A 22,424-nucleotide genomic window follows, 5' to 3' on the forward strand; every position below is an offset into this window, starting at 1 on the left:
CGAATAGGCAGAACTGCATTCTTTTCTGGACCTTGCCAGGCAGGTGATGGCTGATGGATGAGGTTTTTATTTATTGTTCCTCAGTCAGCAACTCTAGAGCATGGCGCTCATTCCATGGGCCGAAAGGCCAATTTATACCCCTGTGTCGAAAATACGCCCTAGCCCACATGTAGCCTGAGGCACACCTCTCCAGTAATGTTTCCTCCTTCCCTGCCACTTTAAAATTCCATTGGAGGAACATGGATCATAGATTGTGTGTATGCTAATGTGAGATAAATGGTTGCACATGATGACCCAAATGATCAGATCTGCCTGCATTTCCTCGTCTGTGTTGCTCAGTGGGTGGACAAACACAGGAAATTCGTCTGTATCAGTTCAAGGACCAAGTGGTCTTCTTTCTCATACGTTGAAGATTTTTTTGTAAAAGTAGCTACTGTTTTGCCCCAACTCCAAAATAATTAAGAACCACCCCACCCCCCTCGCCAGAGTGTTTTGACTACAGGGCAGTGCAGAATTATTTCTCTCGCAATGGTGTAGGCCGCTTACGCAAGCTCCGCCGTACCTACGCTGACATAAATCAGGCATAAATCGGCCTTTAGCAGGTGTAGGACAATACTCTTCTCCTAACATGCATGTTAACAATGCTTATGGTTATTGTACATTTCAGGCTTGATGTTCTTTAAAAGAATCGTTTGATAAGTCTTTGTCAGATTCTGTTACTGGTAAGATTTAACATGCACTCACTGACTTCGTAATGGTTATTTGGATGCATAAGCCATGTATAAGAAAGCTCATCTCCACCTCAAGGGCAAGATTTTTTAAATTCCCTGCACACTGTGTTCCCCAGCCACCACAATACCAATGGGTATTGTTGTAGAGAAACTGACAAGCATACAAAGTAGCCTCTCCCTTCTGGTGTATGCTTGGAATTTGAAGGGAACCCGAGATGGAATGAGAGGGAGTTTAAGTTTGTCAGATGAATCTAATTATCTCTCTGTGACTGTCGTGAACGCTGCGCAGTGGAGGTGTGTGCAGTGAATAATGTCGTTTCTGCTTGGAGGTGGGATGTGGAGCTGCATCAGCACATCTGATTGACAGCAATGAGCTCTCCTCTTGGCTGCCTGTGGCTTTTCTTTTTTTTTATGAAGGAGAGGAAGGCGCACAGCAGGATACTGAACAAAGGGCTGTTTTTGGTTCCTCCCACTGAATGCCCTGTGTTTTTTCCAAAGATTGAAATCATTTAGTAGATCAGTGACTGATGGCACACCAGTAACAGCAGGTGGATGAGTTGTTAAAGTTTCTGGAAATACCAATAATAATGTCCTGCTTTTCTTTGTGAATCTCGCAGTGCCTGCTGCCTTGACTCTGGATCCTGTGACCGCCCACCAGAGGCTGATACTATCTGACGACTGCACCATAGTGGCATATGGAAACTTGCACCCGCAGCCGCTGCAGGACTCGCCTCGTCGCTTCGATGTGGAGGTGTCTGTGTTGGGAGCTGAAGGCTTCTGCGCGGGCGTCCATTACTGGGAAGTGATGGTCTCTGAGAAGACTCAATGGATGATTGGCGTGGCCAACGAGACGGTAAACCGCAAGGGCAGCATCCAGATACAGCCCAGCCGTGGGTTCTACTGTATAGTCATGCACGACGGCAACCAGTACAGCGCCTGCACCGAGCCCTGGACCCGCCTCAACGTCAAAAGCAAACTGGAGAAAGTGGGCGTCTACCTGGACTACCCCAAAGGGCTGCTGGTCTTCTACAATGCTGACGATATGTCCTGGCTCTACACCTACCGAGAGAAGTTTTCCGCCAAGCTCTTTCCATACTTCAGCCCTGGCCAGAGCCACGCCAACGGAAAGAACGTGCAGCCCTTACGGATCAATACTGTCCGTCTATAGGAGTACTGAGCAGACTGAGCTGGCCAACTGAGCTAGGCTGAGGATCTGATTCAGGCTTCTGAAGAACAATAGATTTATTTTCCTTTTTTTTATTTAAGAAAAAGCAAAAAAAAAAAAAAAAAACATCAAAAAGCCCAGGGTGTGTAAAGTTTCATTTCTTTCAGTTCGCTTTTAGGCATTTGTGGTTGTGAAAGGCTTAAGTGGTGATGGATGAATCGTTCAGGCTGCTGGACGTGCTTGTTGGCACAGTGGGTTGTTAAATTGCTGTAGTGAGGACTTACACTTGCATAGGAAATGTCAGTGAAAATTATTGCACACTTCTGAGAGAGGGGGGGTGGATCTCTGTGGGTTTTTTGTACATTCAGTGTTGCTGGTCATTTGCAATCCTGCCATGACCCTCTTGCTCTCCCAGGGTCTCCCAGCTGCTCTTACACAATGCTCTAACTCATCCTCTCAGCCTCCAGTGGCCAAGTGCTCCCCCTTCCCCTCCTTTTTATGGCTCCTGCCTTGGGATAGAGCTCCTCTGCAGCCAGAGATGTGAAGCTGTGTCGCCTTCTGGTCATTGTGCAATTGGCTTTGGCGTGTTTGTGGAATGTCCAGTACTGTACTGCTACACTACCATTTATTACGTTGTTGTTGTTATTATTATATTATTATAATTATTATTTTGCACAGGTTGTATCTTGTGCATTGCTGGTGATTGATGAGATATGAATATGTGCTCTTTATGACTTATTCCCTCGCGCTCCCTTCTGTGGTAAGAACAGCACGTGAATTATTCTGCTCCTCAGGTGACCTTTATCAGCGTTACTAGTCTACCACGAGTGACTTTGCAGTCGTCCAGCAGTAATCGCGGTCCAGATGTCCAGCCGTGTCTCCTGTGTGCATCAGTGGATGGGAGTGCATCCGAACGAGTCTTTTACATTTACTCCAGGTCCATCCCTGCATCCCTTTACCCCTCTCAGTATCACCTTTTTTGTGTTTGATATTCAGTACGTTGACGGACTGACTCGTCCATGTTTCTGCTGCTGGTGGAGAGAGGTTTGTGACATTGCACATTTGTACATATTGCATACATTTCATCCTCTGTCCACCCTAGACTCTCCTTGGCCTTCAGCATGTTGTCATACATTGTTTTTATTTATCCAGCCTGGTTGTACTCCGTGATTCCTTCCTGCACTCCTCTGAACCGCACTGCTTTTCTCCGGGACGTCTCATTAGGACAGTCAGTGTGTTAAAGAGAGCGCTGGATTATCAGCCATTAGGCCATCTGTCAACTATAACTGATGAGGCAGAAACTGTGCTGCAAGATGTTTGCTTGATTTTACTTTTACCAAAGACTGCAAAGTCATTCCATTTGTTCCATTTTATTGAGGAAAAAAATGAATGGGCCAAATATTTTTGTGTACTGACCTTAATTTTTCCTTAATGTAAATAGTTACTTCAGGTGATGTTTGTTTGTTTGTTTGTTTGTTTGTTTGTTTGTTTGTTTTTAGTTTCTGTTTTCTTGTGCTGTTTTTTTGGTGAGAGAAAATGCCTAAAGATTCTGGATTTTGCCACTAAAGTCTTACATGGTAGCACTGCACCTACACCTACATTTCTGAATGCACTTTCAGATCCTTATTTGCCCATGAAGGGATGTTACCACTACCGCAGTGTAAACATTTGGTACACTGATATTCTCTAAGGTCCAATTATAAAACATAGCCTCTCTGTTCTAATACATCAGGGAGCTTTTGCAGTTTCTTTATATTTGCTATTCCTCCCACATCAGCAATAACCATCCTGCTATAATCTTTCTCTCTGCTGTTGCATAGCGAAATGCAGCTCTATCTAACCAGCAGGAAATGTTTATTCCTTGGACAGAAGAGTTCATTATGAATTTGAATTAGTCATGTGACTTTGTGACTTTGGGAGGAGAATGCCCGAAACATAAGGGGAAGCTTAAAATTCAGTTTGGTCCCAAAACAAGATATTAACTTCAGTAAATCGGCGTAGGAGTTCCACATTCCACAGATCTGATTTGAAAATGAATTTCCTTTTGTTTGAATTTTCTTTTTTTAATTTTGGTTCAGTAATAACAGAATTCCCTGCCTTGCAGTTTTCCCTGTTGCAGTGATCACCAGCCCTCCATCTGGAGGTCTTTCTTCCTGCAGGTTTTACTTCCAAACCAAACCAAACGCCTCATTCAGCTAATTAAGGACTTCTGAAGGCTGTAATTAGATGGACCCGGTGGGATTGGAGCTAAACTCTGCAGGAACATACATTTTTAGGATCAAGCTTGGTGCCCACCAGTGTTCCAGAGGGTTTAGCAACATTACAGCATGAATTCGGGTTCTGTAGGGCTACAAATGCAGTAAAATAAATACAATTAAAATGATTATTTTATCAAAAATTGTCCAGCGTCACATGAACATTCCGCTTTCCAGAAATGTAATGAACGCATCACTATAGGGTTTTAAATATCAATAAAGTATAAACATCTGTCTGATATTAATGTATTGTTAAGCATCTGCCAATCTGCCATCTGGCGTGATTCTGACCAACTATCAATCACTGAGCACACCTAGTTTTAAGATGTCCAAGATATAACAGTGCCTTAGAAGGTTGAGCTAGTTAAGAGTTCCCACAAAAGCCAGTGTTAATTCCCTACCTAACTCCAGTCCCAAAGTCATGAACACACATGGCCGTTAATTCTGTAATAATTGGATTTTTGTCCAGCCATGGAGTCCCAGCAGATCAGCTCCCCCCCACTATCTAGAACAAGCTGAACACTTTCATTCCTGTTTCCTCTCCGTTCATTCCACATATGAAACCCATCCCCCTCCACTCTTGTTGGGTTCTGTTTTACTGTGTGTGTGCTGTCTGTTGTATGATGATGTTTAAAGGTTAAGGAAGCGCTGTGGGACGTGTGATCCTGCACATGTGTAACGGGAACCTCTGCACAGTCTGGACAGCTCGCGTTTATCTGAAGCAGGCGGCTGTCAGTGCTTTTCATTGGGTGGTGGGATACTTGATATATATAGTAAAGAGTTTACGATGCTTATAATGATTATTAGAACAGTGATGAATATGATGACTGCTTTTGGATGACGGACGCTTTGCTCCCATCGTTGTGTAAATGCGCTCTGGTGTGCTCTCGCTGCTAGAGCTTCATGAAAAATGTTTTACTGTACAATTAAAGAATGGTGAAATCTACAGCCTTCTGCCTTGACTCGTCATTGGGGTTGAGAGGACGAGAACCACTAATTAAGAATGAGCCAAAATGATATTATAGTGTTATAGTAAAAATAATAGCGGGTTTCTGTCCAGTTACTGACAATAATCCAGCTAATGTCTGTCTCTTCCTTGTCTTTATAGCTGAACTTTATGACTCTCTCTGTTGTGTTGAGCTGGAATACAGCAAAAAAACTGCCTGTATCCTCGTTCATATTACTCTCTGTAGTTGTCAGTGTGGGTTTTGTTTTTTTTGTTTTTTAAACCAATCAGCTGTCATATGTTCACAGCCAAGCGTTTGTTCTCCATCTCTCTGCTTATTACAGCATTTCCCAGCTAGTAAAATGAGCTGCTCATGTCTGTTGTTGCCTTACCTTTTCAAACAGCATCTGTTTGGATAATGACTAAAAAAGCCTTTGAGTAAGCAAGCGATGGGTCGCACTCTTCCAGTCGCAGAGTTTTAACAAAATCATCATTCTAAGGGGGGCTCAGAGTGACTCAACGGTCCAATGTGGCAATGGGGCAGTGGTGGCTCAGCGGTTAGAGCGCCGGGATATCGATAACAGGGTTGTGGGTTCGATTCCCGGGCTCGGCAAGCTGCCACTGTTGGGTCCTTGAGCAAGGCCCTTTACCCTCTCTGCTCCCCGGGCACTGGAGTTGGCTGCCCACCGCTCTGGGTGTGTGTGTGTGTACTCACTGCCCCTAACACATGTGTGTGTGTGAGTGTGTGGTCACTACCAGATGGGTTAAATGCGGAGGACACATTTCGCTGTACAGTGTACACTGTACAGTGACAAATACGTGCACCTTTACCTTTACCTTTACCAATGCGCTACCACTATATAGCCCTGAGGTCGCAGACAGACAGGTGAAGCCATGATGAAATGGTTTGCTGATTTTAGTTCTATATGTACAAATGAAATTTCATCTTTTTATTTATTCAGTTTTAAACATTTATCAAGTTTCACCTCGACTTTATTTACCTTTCTGTTTGTCAGGTTCATTGTTATTAAAGTATTTAGTTAAAATCTTCAGCCATGCCTATGGCAATGGGCCTGATATTGACTCTTTGTAAGGCTGTATCAGAAAGTTGTCATTTTCAGTTATATTGTTCATTTTTATGCTTTAGTAACATTAGATATGTTCATATGGGAAGTTTACCTGTAGGCATACCTTTATTTAATTGTATAATCGTGTCGTGCATCATCCCAACGTTGGTCTCATTCCCACTTGGCAGACCAAGTTTGAACCTAATTTGCACTTTCCCCTAGGCCGTTGATCTCCACAGCCATCCAGCTCCAGGCAGAAACTATGAAACCAATGCTCTAATATCTCTTCAGCTGGATGGTTTGCTTTCTATTATACCGCTGCCTGTGAACCAGAACAGGTTAAGTCTCCCTCGGGACAAGTGTCCAGTCAGGCAAACTCCAATCCGTTTTGCACACAGATGTCTTTCGAATGTGAAGCCCTGTCTCATCGTTATCGCGTCCAACACCTGGCGGTGCTGTGAGCGGGCCGAGTTCTGGCCTGGTACACCGGGGGGGGGGGGGAAATGAGCCAGAGATGACAAAGGAAGACAATGAAGTTTCACTGCTCTCCTCTATCCCAGAGCCACGAGCAGGGATTTTCAAAGCTGTTATTGTAACCCTTGGCTCGAATCCTTTAAGATAACACCTGGAGATCTCATTTCCCAAGTATCAAATCCTTCTCCAAGCCAAAACTGCAGGGCTCACTATTTAAAAATATAACTAAAGCAGTCCTAACTATTAGAAGGATAAGTAGTAAGACTACAATCCTACCATAGTTGAGAATTTAGCAACATGCTAAGTTCAAGTAAGAGGGAAAGCTAGCAAACCTACCTAATCTATCTATCTAATGAGCCTAAAACAGTGGAAAACACCCCTAAGACCATTCACTTGACTCTGTGCTTTCAGATATGAGACTTTATGCTCTAAACAGATTTGAGCCTCCGTCAGCTGGATGTTCCTGGTCACTCCTTAATGTACATAGGCCATTGGTACTTTGGGAATTTGGATGACTTGCTGTTGAGTCCAACTGCCTTTCACTTGAACAGATAATCGCTTGTTCCATTCCCGGTTTTGCCTCTCAGTCCCACTAAAGGGGTGCGTTCCAGCGGGAATGTTAGGTTTAGGGTTATAGTAAGGGTAAGGTTTAGGTACCCCATTGTAGAAGCATTGTAGAAGACCAGCAGCCCTTTGGGGTTAGCAGGATTAGCAGATAATCTCTTGTTCCATTCCCGGTTTTGCCTCTCAGTCCCACTAAAGGGGTGTGTTCCAGCAGGAATGTGCGGTCAGTGCGTCTCCTCTATTGGCAGTATCAAATTAAGAGAAAAAGGGAAAACTTGAGAGACACATGATTAAAAAACTATGATAAAATCATGGTATTTCTATGCTTTCTTTTAGTGAGCTATGAGTAATAACGCTTCAGCAGCAGCTGTGACTTCTAAGAATTGACTCACATTAAAATATTCGTAGTCGTTTGCTTTTGGTTCAGCAGGTTCACTTTCAGAGGATTCCGTGACCCAGGCACCTCCCTTTACCATCGCAGACAATTTGATGTCAAGTCTTCCAATTAGTTCTGAAATCCTGATTGCGAATGAACACTTCACTGTTCCCAAATGAGCTCTGCGGCGCTCTACTGTTGGGACCAGATTTTATTCGACTCTCCACTTGACACTCTTAACTTTCTTGCCTGCGTAATCGCTGGAACTGCCCGTTGCCTCTGTGTGCCGCCAGATCACTATCCACGCTTTGTAATTCATAGCAGGAAAGGCTACCTTGACATTTATGTGAACAGAGAGGCCGGCTACGAGGTGTTCGTAATGGAGATGTATTTTTATCTCTAATGTGCATTTTCCCATGGACTCAACAAAGCCCCAGTGATGAGAGTGTCTTATTACTTGAAGTGCTTCCTCCACAGGGCACTGAGCGTGTGATAATAGTGTACCTTATTGTGGGTAAGAGGCTTGTGCTTTAGGGCCCTGATCATTTGCTCACACCCCCAGTGCAATGCAAATGTCTCAAGTAGTCGTTTATCATTAACGGCCTCCAGCAAGAAATGACATTCAGACATCTAAGCTGGGAGTTTCAAAGATGAGCTTTGTGCGGGGTCTCTTTCTCATGATCTCCATGTGGAACGTGCTCAAATCCAGCTTACAGATCTCTCTCAGCTTATTAGGTCCATCTACTCTATAGCTACAGTTACTGCAATGGCATACTGTGCTATGCAGGTTTATCCTCTTAATTGCTGACTGGTTTATTACCAGGCAGTAGTGACACCAACATGACTGTCACATGCTCATGCTGTAGTGTAGTATGTCCGGTGTGGCAGCAGCTAGAGTTTCTACACACCTCAGGTTTGGAGTAGTCATACACACACATCCAAAAATATGGGATGAAAGGGGTTTTGCATGTAGGAAGATGAGCTATTGTCTCAAACTGTGTAGCAACTGTTGTAGCAACAAGGTGAACCGAACAGGTCTATAAGTGTAAGCTCAGTGGAATTACAGGCATTTTCACACAGGCACAAAAGTAATTGGACAAGCTGACCTAAATATCTAGATTATTTTAAATACTTGGAAGCCATTCCGTCGCAGTTAAACACTGAACCCATGGACACCACCAAATTAAAGGGAGTTTCCTCTCTTTAGATGTTTTGCCAGACCGGTACTGCAGTTGCTGCTTGTTTGATATTGGGTTGCTTTGGCTGTAGTTTTGGGGCATTATCGGTTAGTACTGAAGCGCCACCCCTTCAGTTTAGTAGCATTTGACTGAATATGAACATTTCAGCGTCCATCAAGAGTCATATCAATACACACCAGTTGCCCAGTTCTACTGGCAGCCATACCTGCACCCCAAGAAATTCCTAACAGTTGCTTCACTGGTGGCGCTGTTTTGCTAAGTACACACAGCCAGTCATGCACACGAAGAAGAACTGACAAACAGTGGCCTCTTTTCTCGAGTATGGAGCTTCTAAAAAAGGCAACTATGGATGGAAACTCCTGCAGAAATGGTAAGAACCCCACATTCTACTATGGTCAAGTTTAGGGTTACGGTTAAGGTTTCAGTAATGGTAAGGTTTAGGGTTATGGTTTCAATAAGGGAAAGGTTTAGGGTTACGGTTAAGGTCACAGTAAGGGTAAGGTTTAGGGTTAAGGTTTCAGTAAGGGTAAGGTTTAGGGTTACGGTTAAGGTCTCAGTAAGGGTAAGGTTTAGGGTTACGGTTAAGGTTACAGTAAGGGTAAGGTTTAGGGTTACGGTTAAGGTCACAGTAAGGGTAAGGTTTAGGGTTACGGTTAAGGTCACAGTAAGGGTAAGGTTTAGGGTTACGGTTAAGGTCTCAGTAAGGGTAAGGTTTAGGGTTACGGTTAAGGTCACAGTAAGGGTAAGGTTTAGGGTTACGGTTAAGGTCACAGTAAGGGTAAGGTTTAGGGTTAAGGTTACAGTAAGGGTAAGGTTTAGGGTTACGGTTAAGGTCACAGTAAGGGTAAGGTTTAGGGTTACGGTTAAGGTCACAGTAAGGGTAAGGTTTAGGGTTACGGTTAAGGTCTCAGTAAGGGTAAGGTTTAGGGTTACGGTTAAGGTCTCAGTAAGGGTAAGGTTTAGGGTTATGGTTAAGGTTACAGTAAGGGTAAGGTTTAGGGTTAAGGTTACAGTAAGGGTAAGGTTTAGGGTTACGGTTAAGGTCACAGTAAGGGTAAGGTTTAGGGTTACGGTTAAGGTCACAGTAAGGGTAAGGTTTAGGGTTACGGTTAAGGTCTCAGTAAGGGTAAGGTTTAGGGTTACGGTTAAGGTCTCAGTAAGGGTAAGGTTTAGGGTTATGGTTACAGTAAGGGTAAGGTTTAGGGTTACGGTTAAGGTCACAGTAAGGGTAAGGTTTAGGGTTATGGTTAAGGTTTCAGTAAGGGTAAGGTTTAGGGTTAAGGTTACAGTAAGGGTAAGGTTTAGGGTTATGGTTAAGGTTACAGTAAGGGTAAGGTTTAGGGTTAAGGTTACAGTAAGGGTAAGGTTTAGGGTTACGGTTAAGGTCACAGTAAGGGTAAGGTTTAGGGTTATGGTTAAGGTTACAGTAAGGGTAAGGTTTAGGGTTATGGTTAAGGTTACAGTAAGGGTAAGGTTTAGGGTTATGGTTAAGGTTACAGTAAGGGTAAGCTTTAGGTTAAGTTTAGTCTACTCTTCGGTTACAGTTAGGTTTGTGTAGTAGGTTTTCTTTAGATTTAGGTTGAGGTGTAGGTTAAGCCTATTTTAGGCTAGAATTATATTTAGGTGTAGGAGGTTATAGTTAGTTTGAGGTTAGGGTTAAGTTCAGGTGTAGTAAGCTTTGATCTAGGTTTAGGTTGTGTGGGTTAAGTTTAGGTTAGAATTCTGTTTAGGTACTGAGGGTTATGTCTAGAGTGATCTTAGAATTAGATTGAGGTGTAGTGCTATTTCTAGGTTTACGTTTAGGTTAGGTTGTAGAATTGGGTATAGGTTTAGGTTAAGGTTAGAATTAGGTTTAGGTATGGGTTAAGTTTAGGTATAGGTTCAGGTTAGGTTAAAGTTCTAATTGGGTTTAGGTTTGGGTTAGGTTATAGAATTAGGTTTAGGTATGGGTTAAGTTTAAGTATATGTTCGGGTTAGGTTAGGTTAAAGTTCTAATTAGGTTTAGATTCGGTTTAGGTTAGGTTATAGAATTAGGTTTAGGTGTGGTTTAGGTTAGGTTATAGAATTAGGTTTAGGTGTGGTTTAGGTTAGGTTATAGAATTAGGTTTAGATTCGGTTTAGGTTAGGTTATAGAATTAGGTTTAGGTTCGGTTTAGGTTAGGTTATAGAATTAGGTTTAGGTTCGGTTTAGGTTAGGTTATAGAATTAGGTTTAGGTTAGGTTATAGAATTAGGTTTAGGTGTGGTAGGTTAGGTGAAGTGTAGGTCAGATTAATGTTAGAATTAGGTTTAGGTGTAATTCGTGCAGTTCGCCCAGAAATGGTCTTTCAGTTACATATGTATGAATTCCTCCTGAGACCAGGCTGATCCTGAAACCCTTCCTGTCCTTCACAATATTCATTTTCTTTTAATTTGTCCAAAGCATCTCGTTCCAGAACTCGACAGGCTTTTTCAGATCTGTTCTATGAGTGTAATCTCACCTGTTTTTGAGTGCTACCAGTGGTTTGAATCTTGAAGTAAACCATCTGTATGTATTAAGGTGTCTCTTGATTGTAGTCTTGATACACCCACCTCCTCGAGACTGTCCTTGAGTAGATGTCTCAATGTCATGAGGGGTTTTGTCTTCATCAGGGAAAGAATTCTGTGTTTGTCTGGTTCATCTTTAGTCGTCATCCATGATCTACTGGATCTTTTGGTCTCATGTCCTTTGACTCGTTTCATATTCGTTGTGGTGATGGGCAGAGGCAAAATGACCAAATGGGCTGTAGACTGTAGGTGTTTCTGTAGGTGTTGTAAGCGTTGCTGTGCCTCGTAGATGGGTACCAGCACCTTACACCGTTCCATACCACTGCTATGCTGGTATTGCTGCTGTACTCAGAATGGACCGATGATTGTCCCTTTCTGATAAACTGTAGGGCCTGATTTACTGATATAGTGTGTGTTTCTGATTAAATGGCCAGAATAGCTAAACAGTATCATCATAAATGGTTGCCGTGGTGTGCATCTGTCAGTGTTTAGTGTCCTTTTAATGTACTAAATTCCTCAATGACCAAAGGCTAACTGAAAAATGAAGGAACGTAACCAGGTAATTCAGACTGCAGCTCATGTAAGTGCTAATGTATTCAGTGTGAGTGAGAGAGTGAGTCACTGTTATCAGTGAGTCACTTGCCTGCTGTAGGTTGTATTTGTCTACACAGGTCCAGATTCTTTGGAAGAGGAGACTTGTGCTGTCAGCTTTTGCCCCGCAGCAGTTCCAGAAAAGCAGCTAAACCTGAGCACCAGTGGAGGTTAGGCAGAAAGATTGCATTGTTTAGCCAACGCTTCTCGCCAGCTCTCCTTTCAGTGTGTGGCTGAAGCTGCCGCGGGCTCAGGTACAGTGTAATGCAGTGCTGGGAGACCTCTGCTGTTGAAAGGTGTAACTTCAGAACTGAAAGGTGTGAGTCAGACGCCAGCAGACAAATCTGACCACATTAAAGCAGTAATTTGGCAGAAACTCATATTTCTATTTTGCTTTCTTCATTCTGAATGTAGTGAGGTATCAGGACGTGTTTGCTGTCCTTTTAGTCCTTGTTGTAGCAATGTGACTTTGTCCCTTTACTGTAGGTCATGCAGCCAGGGATGTTGGAGGCTCAGGGGGCTGCAGTTCCTGCAGTTCCCCCCAGATATTGTATTTGAAGAGTAAACTCTTAATAATTATAAATTTTTTTAATCTACAGTCATTTTCACAGACACTCCTTGTAGCATTTGGGTAAAGCGGGTCATATGTCCAATAATAATGATCTTATGCCAATAAATAAGTTTGTGCGCCCCCCTACAGGTTGAAAATTCAGTTCTGCTGCCTCTGTAACTCCGCCTCTACTGATGATGAAATAAATGTGATCTGTGATTGTTTCCTCTAATAAAGAACAGTGGATGGGGACCTCCCCAATGTTAATGCTCGCACTGGTTACTGCAGCGACATCTGAAGCAGAAAAGCCTTTGATTGGGTGCTTTCCATCCTGCCTGCACCTCTCTGAGCTCCGCCTCCTCATGCTTAATATTGACTTGTGCATTTTTCAGAAGTGCTGAGAGGGCAGGAGACCCACTGATGTTGACGATTGAATATGTTTGATATCTAAAATACCTATAAATAAATCAGGTAAAAAATAATGGGGCCCTGAATGGTCACGATGACCAGAATATCGCTGGAGGGGGCGTGCGTTGGTCTGTCAGGAGGATTGCATGTGAAAGGGGGGGATTGAGTACGGCTGGGTAATTGGTGATCCAAATTGGGGAGAAAATGGGTAAAAAAAAAACAACTTATAAATAAAAAATAAAAATAATTGCAGTAATTCTTGTTTTAAGGTGGAGTTTTTGTTCTTATTTAAATATTTTTAACACCAGCTGTAGCTAACGCAGCATTTTCATCACAGCTCGTCATCCTATGCCCACTGCTGTCCACTGTCTGGGCATGACGCTACAACGCATGTAGTGTGGTGGATGACAAGTTAACCAGAGACCAGGGTGGAATCTTTGATGTTTAGATTGACTACAGGCGTGATGCTATTAATTTCCATGATACATATCAACAATCTGATTGGTCTGCCGCTCACCTAATTTGAATACACTTTTTTAAAAGGAGTGAACGCAGAGTGTGTTTCTCCAGTCTTCCCCTGTCCAGTTTTAGTGAGCCTGTGCCGACTGCAGCCTCAGCTTTCTGTTCCTGGCTGACAGTGAAGTGGAGCCCGACAGGTTGGAGTTGTTGTTCATTCTGAGATGTTTTTCTGCTCACCACAACTGTACAGCGTGCTTATCTGAGCTAGTGTAGCCTTTCTGTGAGCTCTAACCAGTCTGTGAACAGTCTTTCTCGCCAGCAAAGCATATACGTCTGCAGAACTGCCGCTAACTGGATGCGTTTTCTTTATTACAGCTGCACTGCACTCCAAATCACTGAGGTCTTATTTTTCTACATGGTTGATGTAAACTTTACCTGAAGCTGCTGGCCTGTGTCTACATGAGTTTGTACGTGGTGCTGCTGTCACATGATTAGAAACTCATTGCATGGATGAGTAGGCGTCCAGGTCTTCCTAAAAGATGTTAGTGTGAGTGATAGTTTTCCTTTACCCCCAAATCAGTCGAAATTCAGTTATATTGAATCACTGATAGCAAATAGCATTTTCATTATTCAGAAAGATCATTTCCCAGTGTTGTTAGTCAGGGACTGCTCTGTGCTGAGTGAGTATAACTATGGTGACCTCTTCAGTGCCTCTGAACAGCCACAGGGATGTACACAGTGCGTTAAATCTGCAGTGAAAATGCTGCTGCTCATGTGTCACTATTGTTCTACAGGTCACAGGGCCTCCAACCTGCCACAGGGATGAGATAATGAGTGAAACATCAGTACACACACTGCCTGCACTCGGAAAACTAAAGGTGCTACAAAGAGTTCTTTGAGCGATGCTGTAGAAGAACCATTTTTATAAAGGATGTATGTGTAAAGAACCTTATGAAGGTTTAACCCTTAAAACCATAAAGGCCTGGTGCATATAATAATGGATAGTTTATAACAGATAACTAAATAATTAATAGTAATTATTGAATAATTCAGATACAGAATAATTCATAAAATATTTATTAGTAATTACTGAATAATTCATAGTGGATACTGAATAATTACTGAACAGTTACTTCATAATAGATCAAATAATACTCAGTAGTTACTGCGTATTTCATAATGAATAACTGAATAATTAATGAAAATTCTGACTATTATATAACTGATGATAATTGTAGTAAATAGTAGTTACTGAAAATGTATAGTGCATATGAAAATATTCATTATAGTTACTGAATCATTTTAATGTTTTTTTCCGATGGCACTGTTCAAAGAACCCTTCGTATCAGCTTCATTTTAAAGCAAGATCATTTTAAACATAAGTGTTCTCCATTCTCTTGTGGAGCCGAGTGGCTACCTGGAAACAACTGAAGCGAGGGGAGAAAGGCCTCCACTAGAGATATGAATAATTCATCATTTTCAGTTTGCTTTGCTTCTGCATGCTTTTGTCTGAATCTTTCAGCAATGCTTTCCTGGCTCATAGGCCGAGTACACACACCAGACAGCCTATCAAAGGTTTGTTTTTCATTACGCCGGTGCTGAAAGACCGGTCATCTGCCCACCTGCAATTTCTTCTCAAGCAGCTGCGACCTCGTTCAATTCCCATGCCCAACTGACGTTACACGCTTCCTTCTTTCTTATCACCACCTTCTGAAACCTCTCTGATCGACATTTCTATGAATGGTTTCATCACCACTGCCCCCACCCCCCAAGTGTTGACTCACTACTGACTCAGTTCTCAAAGCCAGTTTACATAGTAAAAAAAGGTTCTGCTGTAAGTTTTCATAGAAATCTCTGAGAACTAACCAAAAGCTGAGTCAGCTGTGGTCTGTTATCAATGCTAGAAGTTGTGCAGATTATAAATGATTCATTAAAGACTCATTGAAGACTCAGTTCCTAGTTCACTTTGACAGCTGTGGTCAGACGGCCTTGCACACTCATCACAGACTTAAAGGTCATGTATTGGGCTTTCAATGTGTTTTTTTTAGCTGTTTTTTTCCTGGGGCAGAATGCATGACAACACACATTTTTAATAGAAAAATAAATAATTATTTGGAGATTCTCTTCAATCAAAACAGGATCAAAATTATACATACAAGGTCATATATAAGAAATATACACAGCACTTCTAATATTTGATTATATTTGACTATAATTGGTGAGGGTAGAGTTCTGTTAAATTAGTTGGTTTCCTGGCACGAACCCAACGTATTTGGGAAGGTCATTCCAAAAGCTTAATACTAGCCTGTTTTATCCATTCAGCAACCATCTTTCTTTGATGTGTGTTTTGGGTCATTGTCCTGTTGGAACACCCAATACTGCCAGTTCCAACCACCTATCTGATGGTTTGAGATTATGCTGAAGAATTCTGCGCTAGCCATCCTAATGAAGGAGTTCTTCATCATTCCAACAGCTCCTAAACAGCTCCAGCTCCAGAATATGATGCTACCACCACCATGCTTCACATTTGGAGAGCACTCTCTTGGACTCTGGCTACTGATGGCAAAGAGACATGGCTTGGGATTCGTACTTGCTACCCCCGGACCACAGTGGTGGAGCATTAGCCCGCTCAGCCACTCTAAGCCCTAAAACTCTATTCATGTAGTCGACTATGATCAATAACAGAACATTAAGAGGCCTTGGCAAGTTAAAATACATTTTAGCACCTTGAGAACCACTAAATTATTCATTTATGTGGGTGTGTGTATATTTTTGACCTTGAAGGTAAAAATCTTCTTGGATGGCAGAAGCAACAAGTGGTTTCCTGAGACGAATACCGGAAAACGAATACCTCGGGCCTTTTGAGCCGTGGTGAAACACAGTGACTGATGAGTTGAGGATAGTAGGTCTACTTGTCTTAGTTGGTGATTTAAAATTTAACATATTTCTAAGTAAGAACTAAAATTTTATCATATTAACTTAACTTGTTCATGCATTTGAACACAGTTCACATTACAGAGATGCGACGGCAACCGCCTGCTTTATTCTGTAGCCGGAGCATTCAACATTCAGAATGGCCGCAGGGTTATGGCCTGTCTGTCGTAAACTAACAAGTGCTAAAAGCTGTTACTGACTCGAATTTGATGCCCTCTTTTATTTCTCCGTTATCTATAAAATGCCCGGCTCTTATACTGTTTGCTTTTTAGAAACTGCCATCTGTGGCAGTTAATTATGATTGCCTTTCAGGGTTTCAGGCTGCTCTGACCACAATCATAACCCTTTATGTTGGGTCTGCCAGCTACATTTGTTCCATTCTTACCTTCAAAAGATAAATCGAGAGGAACCGAACCAAAAGACAAACACACCTCCACCAATCACAGTGTTCCAACACATGGTGAAAGAGATTGGGAGAGGGATTATTATCACACTGTGGAAAGCATGTGGTTTAGTACTAGGCTGCAATCTGGCCAAAGGGAGCTGTTGTGTAGTTGTACACAGCACGAGACATGCGGGCTGGCATCGATTGGCCTTTTCTGCTCTGATTTTTTCCCCCATCTGTTTTAGTCAGAGTTACGCTCTTAACTAGTAACACGATCTCACATGTAAAAAAAAATACGTAACATTTTTCGTGCATGTTTTGCGATTCGCAAGCAGCTCCTGCCCGCTGGTGGCGCTGTTTTGCAGAATACACGCAGTCCAGTCTGCCCTGTACTCGAAGAAGAATTTAGAAACAGCGCCGCCACCGCGTCCTGCTTTTCCAGCGATACGGAGCTCCTAAAAATAATGAATTAATGGTCACACACGGTAAGAATTTCTCATTCTGCTCTGGTTAATAGTGCGGGCATAAGTGAGGCGTTTGAGAGCTCGGAGCAGATTAAACAAATGATTCGCAGAAAAGATTCATTCTTGTGAATCGATCGAGTCATCGCACCACAGTGACACCTGGTGGCCAAGAAGTGGTCAAAACAACCTCCTCCGTCCCAAGAACAACATTAAAGAAATGTGTTTCATGATGGGGGAATAAACCCCCCCCGAGTCATCCCAAATATCATCCCAAAGAGCAGAACTGTGTCCCTGGGATCCTTCAATTTCCCAAATGCTATAATTTGTAAATAAATACGCCAATAACAATAAAGAAATTAAAAGATAACGTTTTTTATTTTATTTTATTTACCCCATAAAATAGTTTAAAAGTGTGTGTGTGTGTGTGTGTGTGTGGCAGTGCTGCCATGTGTCATGAGTCAACCACAGTTCTGGGATCAGAGATGGACCTTACGCGCGCACCGAACCGCGGGAAAACGTTCGAAACGATTCAAAACAGTGTGACGTAATGAAGTAGTCACGTGACTTTTCATTTTGACACGTTCTTCGAAGCAGTGAATCGATTCAGTTTTGAATCTGTGTTTCGAGGCTGCCGTCCCTGATGGGTCAGTTTAAGGGGAGGTGGGGTGGAGGGGGAGGGGGTTTGGCTAAGCTGAGGTTTCTGCGTGTCTGGGTTGCCTCAGGACCTTGTGCTCATACACGAGGGTCGACCTTTGTTTAGTTCATATTGTACAAGTCCTCCTTTTAAGAGTAGACTGCCCCCAAATGGTTCTTTGAGTGATGCCGCAGAAGAACCACTTTTGGTTACACCAGCAGATGTTTGTGAAGAACCTTTTAAAGGCTGTAAAGAACGTTCACTTAATGAAACCCAGCTGAACTTATGGACGTATGGGGGTATGGAGAAGGAAAGAAAGGTTTTATGATCCAAAGCGTTACAACATCACCTGTCAAACATGATGGAGGCACTGTTACAGCATGGGCGTGTATGGTAGCCAATAGAACTGGATCATTTCGCTGGTGTTTATTGATGACGTGGCTGCTGATAGAAGTAGCTGGATGAGCTCTGAAGTGTGTAGAGCTCTACCTTCTGCTCAGATTCAGATTCATTCAAATGCTGCAAAACTGACAGGACAGTGTTTTACAGTACAGATAAATAATAATGAAACAAAACAATGTTAAATTAGTCACCTGACCTTAAACCAAGCAAGCAGCAACTGATGGCAGCTGCTGTAAAGGTCTGGTAAAGCATCTCAAGGAGAAAACTCATACTTTGTTGATGTTTATGGGTTCTAGACTTCAGCCAGTCATTGACTGTAAAGGATTTAAGTATTCAAAATAATCCTTTTACATTTCTTTGTCCAGTTACTTTTGGAAGGACTATACTTTTGGAAATACTATAGTTCCTAAATGGCCAATAGCTTCGTTTTTTTTTGGCACAGTCCTTAAATTGAAGCTGAAAGCCTAATCATATCTTGATTGATTCATTTTTTTGCATTGATGTCCAAATACTTATGGACCGTATACAATACTAAATGAAATGGCATTGCAATTGTAATTGTCACACAGCTCTAAAACGATAAATGAGTCAAAGATTGCTCAGTGAAAGCTTAGCTCAGCGATTCTAGCGATTCTTTTCACACTCTGTTCCTGTGGGAAGTCCTGTGGGAATGCTCTCTCAGCCAAGTTCTTATTTACTGTGGGTAGCGATTAGCAAGTGTTTCACAACGTACACCGCTAACGTGTCCAGGTTGCTCACAAGCAGTATGTTGGTGCTGAGAACTGTAGGAAAAACCCACACCAGCAGGCCACAGACTAGTCCTGTCATTAAGTCTCCTCTCAGGTAGGGACTTTCCCTCGGAGGCTTCCAAAGCCTCATCTCGTGGGGGTGTGGGGCCAGTCCCGTGCCTTCTGCAGCTTTAGTGCCCGTCAGGGGAAGTTCCGACGGTTGCAGAGAGACAAGCAGGACGCCTTTGCTGTGTAATTTACAACCCTCAGCCAAACCTGTTTGGCCAGATAATGGGACAGGGTTTCCAGGGGCCCATCGTGACTCATTGTATTCTAACTGCACGCTTTGAGCAGTGCAGCTGTCGGCTGTTTTCTTCAAGTCAGCAGTGTCATTGTGCTCTGTGGCCCGCTCGAACGCTTTCGTTAGCCAGAGGGCCACAAAATTCCCCCTTTGCATTCTGTTTTTGCTACTTTCATGGTCTTTAAGCCATTTCCAAAAAGTTCTCAAATGGAAACCAGAAGCAGAACCGATCTCTCTGGATATCTGGAGCTGATTTGTCTGAAAAACCAGCACAGGGAGTTGGGCTAGCTTAGACAGAAGTAAGCCCAGGCCTTCGATCAAGCCCAGCACAACAAATACGGCAGCTAGCGACCAGAAAAACTGACCACCAATCGGTGAGGAGGCAGTCAGAAGGCATGGAAGGCAAGCAGATAGTGAACCACCTTTGTCCAGGCACTCTCTGACCATTGGCTGATCCTGCCTCCAGCTGGATCCAGCATAGGTTCCACTCATACACCACAGTAGAAGGCAACCGAGAAAGCCCACAGCCTTCAGGAATTTAAAGAGAACTCCTATATCCTCTTTCTCCTTTCCTTTCTGCAGTGGTTCCATCTCCCAGGCTTCTTCACCGGCATCCATCAGCAACACCACTGGAGACAGCTCACTGTGCTTATTCACTTCCACCTTCTTTCCAATGGTACTCTTAGACATGGTGACTTCTTGACGCCACAGAAGACGGAGCAGCACTTCCACGGCCACTAGAACCGGAGTCAGAATGAGTACCGCCCCATAAGTGTTGCTGAGGAACAGCATAAAGTGTAGAGCGATGGTGTCCGATGATGGGTGGAAGGGCACTGGTCTGGGTGCTGCACACCACAAGTAGGCCAGAAACACTGAAAGCAAATGAAAGGAGGATGTTAATTAGTTGCACTGCTTTAGGGGTGGATGAAGACAACATGTGTTATTGGAAAACGTGAAATTCTCTGACTACGAAACTACAAAAATGTACCAAAAGTGGTTTTAGCAGTTTAGTACTGCCAGTTAACCCACCTGTTCGTAGCTCCCCCTAGTACTAGCAGTGCTCTCAACACTAGGTGGGCAAGAACCTAACACGTCTCCTCCGATACATGCTAAGCCAGTCTCATCCTCTTTTCCAACTGCCGCCGATGCAGTCGCTGGGCAGTCGACACTCTTAGAGGAAAGGGCCGGGTGCCCAGCTCCACTGCACTGGTTTAAAGCAACGCTATGTAGAGTGTTAAATTAAAATAGCAGCTTCAAAAAATCATTGTAATGCTCCACTGATGTGTATTAGGGAAAATCTGGTCGCTGTCTTTGCTAATCTAGGCTTAGCACACTACTAACTGCTTTACAACTTTGGTGAAGTGTGTAAGAACTGTAACTCATTTGTGAAAGTCTGGTAATAATACTCTACCACCTCAATCCACATGCTTCTTTCACTTTCAGTGACTTTATCTTCAGCTTGTCCAGAAAAGTGTGTCATTTAGTGGTGTGTTTAAAGTGTAAAGTACACTTCCCAGCCTGTAGGGGAGCCCAGGAGCAAAAAATACAACTCTCCATAATGTTCCTTTAAAGGACCTCCGCATATTGTGGTATTTATTTTTAATTAAACTAGAACGTCTGAGCCTAGACCAGTTTAGTAGTGTTGATTTGTAATGTGTAGCTATTAGCGTATAACTGTAGAGAACGACTACAAAGCACATGAAAGCAAAGACTTCATTAGTGGAAAATAGGACCATCAGAGGGTAGAAATGTACTGACCAGTGATGGAGAGGTCTGTGAAGAGTAAGAGGCAACTGCAGCAGAGGCTGACGGAGGAAAGGGAGTCTTTGAAAGCAGGCAGGCAGAGAATACTACACAGCACTTTGCATCCACACAGAGTGATTGTGGCCTCCAGAACACCGTCCATAGCTGTGCCTTATTGAATACAGAAAAACAGACAGTGGGCCGTAAGGTTTGAATCTCATTTTAAGATATTTGCATAGTAATATCATAAACAAGATAGCTACAGAAATCCGACATTTAACACCTGCTTCTCATGAAGGGATTAATAATGTGCTGACGGAAAGAGTAGGAATAAAGCCTGAACAAGCAGCAGTCCCTGATTAGAGCTTTGAAATCATGTTTGAAGTACTTTAATTGATTTAGTTAAAGTTTGTGTGAGGCAGTTGCTCTGGTCATGGTTACTTTAGTCCATCTGATGGACGTGTAGGTGCCAGAAAAGGCCTCGAAAGGTGAGCGATCATGCTGTTTTAGATTCTGGCTTTTATTAAACCCCTTAAACCCGTGCATAGGCCCAAACTTCAGTTCTTTACTCTCTGAACTACCTTACTGACACAATTAGCATGAGCTTCATAAACCCTAAAACACAGCCCTGTGGGATGCCACAAAATGTGCTAAACTAAATGGTTACTGCATAATTCGTAATGGTTTCTGCATGAAGTCATTACTGAATAATAAACCATGTCTGTCTGCAGGAGTACATCAACAGCGTTCTGATTCTTGCAAAGCAAAACAGTACCCTTACAACTCTGCTTTGTTGACATACATTTCATGAAAATAAAAAGTAAATAATATATATATTAGTGCCTAGACTTTTACATAACAGTGATTTAAAATTTCAGCTTTCAGCCAAATGACAACCTGCTTTGGACTACATATACAGAAGGTTCCCCTGATCATCTACCAAATGTAAATTCAGCAGTCCAGATCTTTTACCTTCTTCATTTGTCATGAACTAACACGGCAACAGACCTTAATTTTTACATTTTGTTCAGCCTGTGAGAATGGAGGGACTGGGCTAAAGGTCTATGCTTTACTCATATCTTGACTGCTTCTCTTCAAATCTGTTCAGGTGGTGTACAGAAAGTGTCACCTGACTGCATGTGTAACACAATAAACCATTTATTTCTTTTTATCCAATTTTCCTCCCCATTTTTAGACTAGCCATCCCACTCGTTAGTACTCTCCCCCATCACATGTAATGCTCCCGACACTGTGAGGGTGACGACTGACAACACACGTTCAACCAGCTACCACCTTTTTTTAAACTGACGCAGATGCAACGCCATCAGGCAACCAACTTGCTCGGAGGTACCCAGCTCTGAAGCATCAACTAGCACACCAGCATCACACTGGAGTGGTGTGTGAAGAAAGAGAGCCATCTACCCACCTGGATAAAGCAAGGTCAATTGTGCTCTCTCGGGCTCAGATTGCTGATGGCAGGCAGCATGAGCCAGTGTTTCTTTTCCCCATGTTTTATAGATATT

General features: G+C 42.8%; 1 protein-coding gene across 3 annotated transcripts in view; it reads left to right on the forward strand.

Moving 5' to 3' along the window:
- Positions 1-5,097, forward strand: part of LOC140543120 (E3 ubiquitin-protein ligase TRIM62) — a 44,536-nt gene extending 39,439 nt beyond the window's left edge. For all 3 annotated transcript variants that reach the window (XM_072666144.1, XM_072666146.1, XM_072666145.1), the window contains one exon: positions 1,349-5,097. In XM_072666144.1, the coding sequence (XP_072522245.1) occupies positions 1,349-1,899 (551 nt within the window). In that variant the 3' untranslated portion in view covers positions 1,900-5,097. The remainder of the gene's footprint in view (positions 1-1,348) is intronic.
- The last annotated feature ends 17,327 nt before the right edge of the window (positions 5,098-22,424 follow it).

The sequence above is a fragment of the Salminus brasiliensis genome, chromosome 21 (genome assembly GCF_030463535.1).
Source record: "Salminus brasiliensis chromosome 21, fSalBra1.hap2, whole genome shotgun sequence".
NCBI lineage: Eukaryota > Metazoa > Chordata > Actinopteri > Characiformes > Bryconidae > Salminus > Salminus brasiliensis.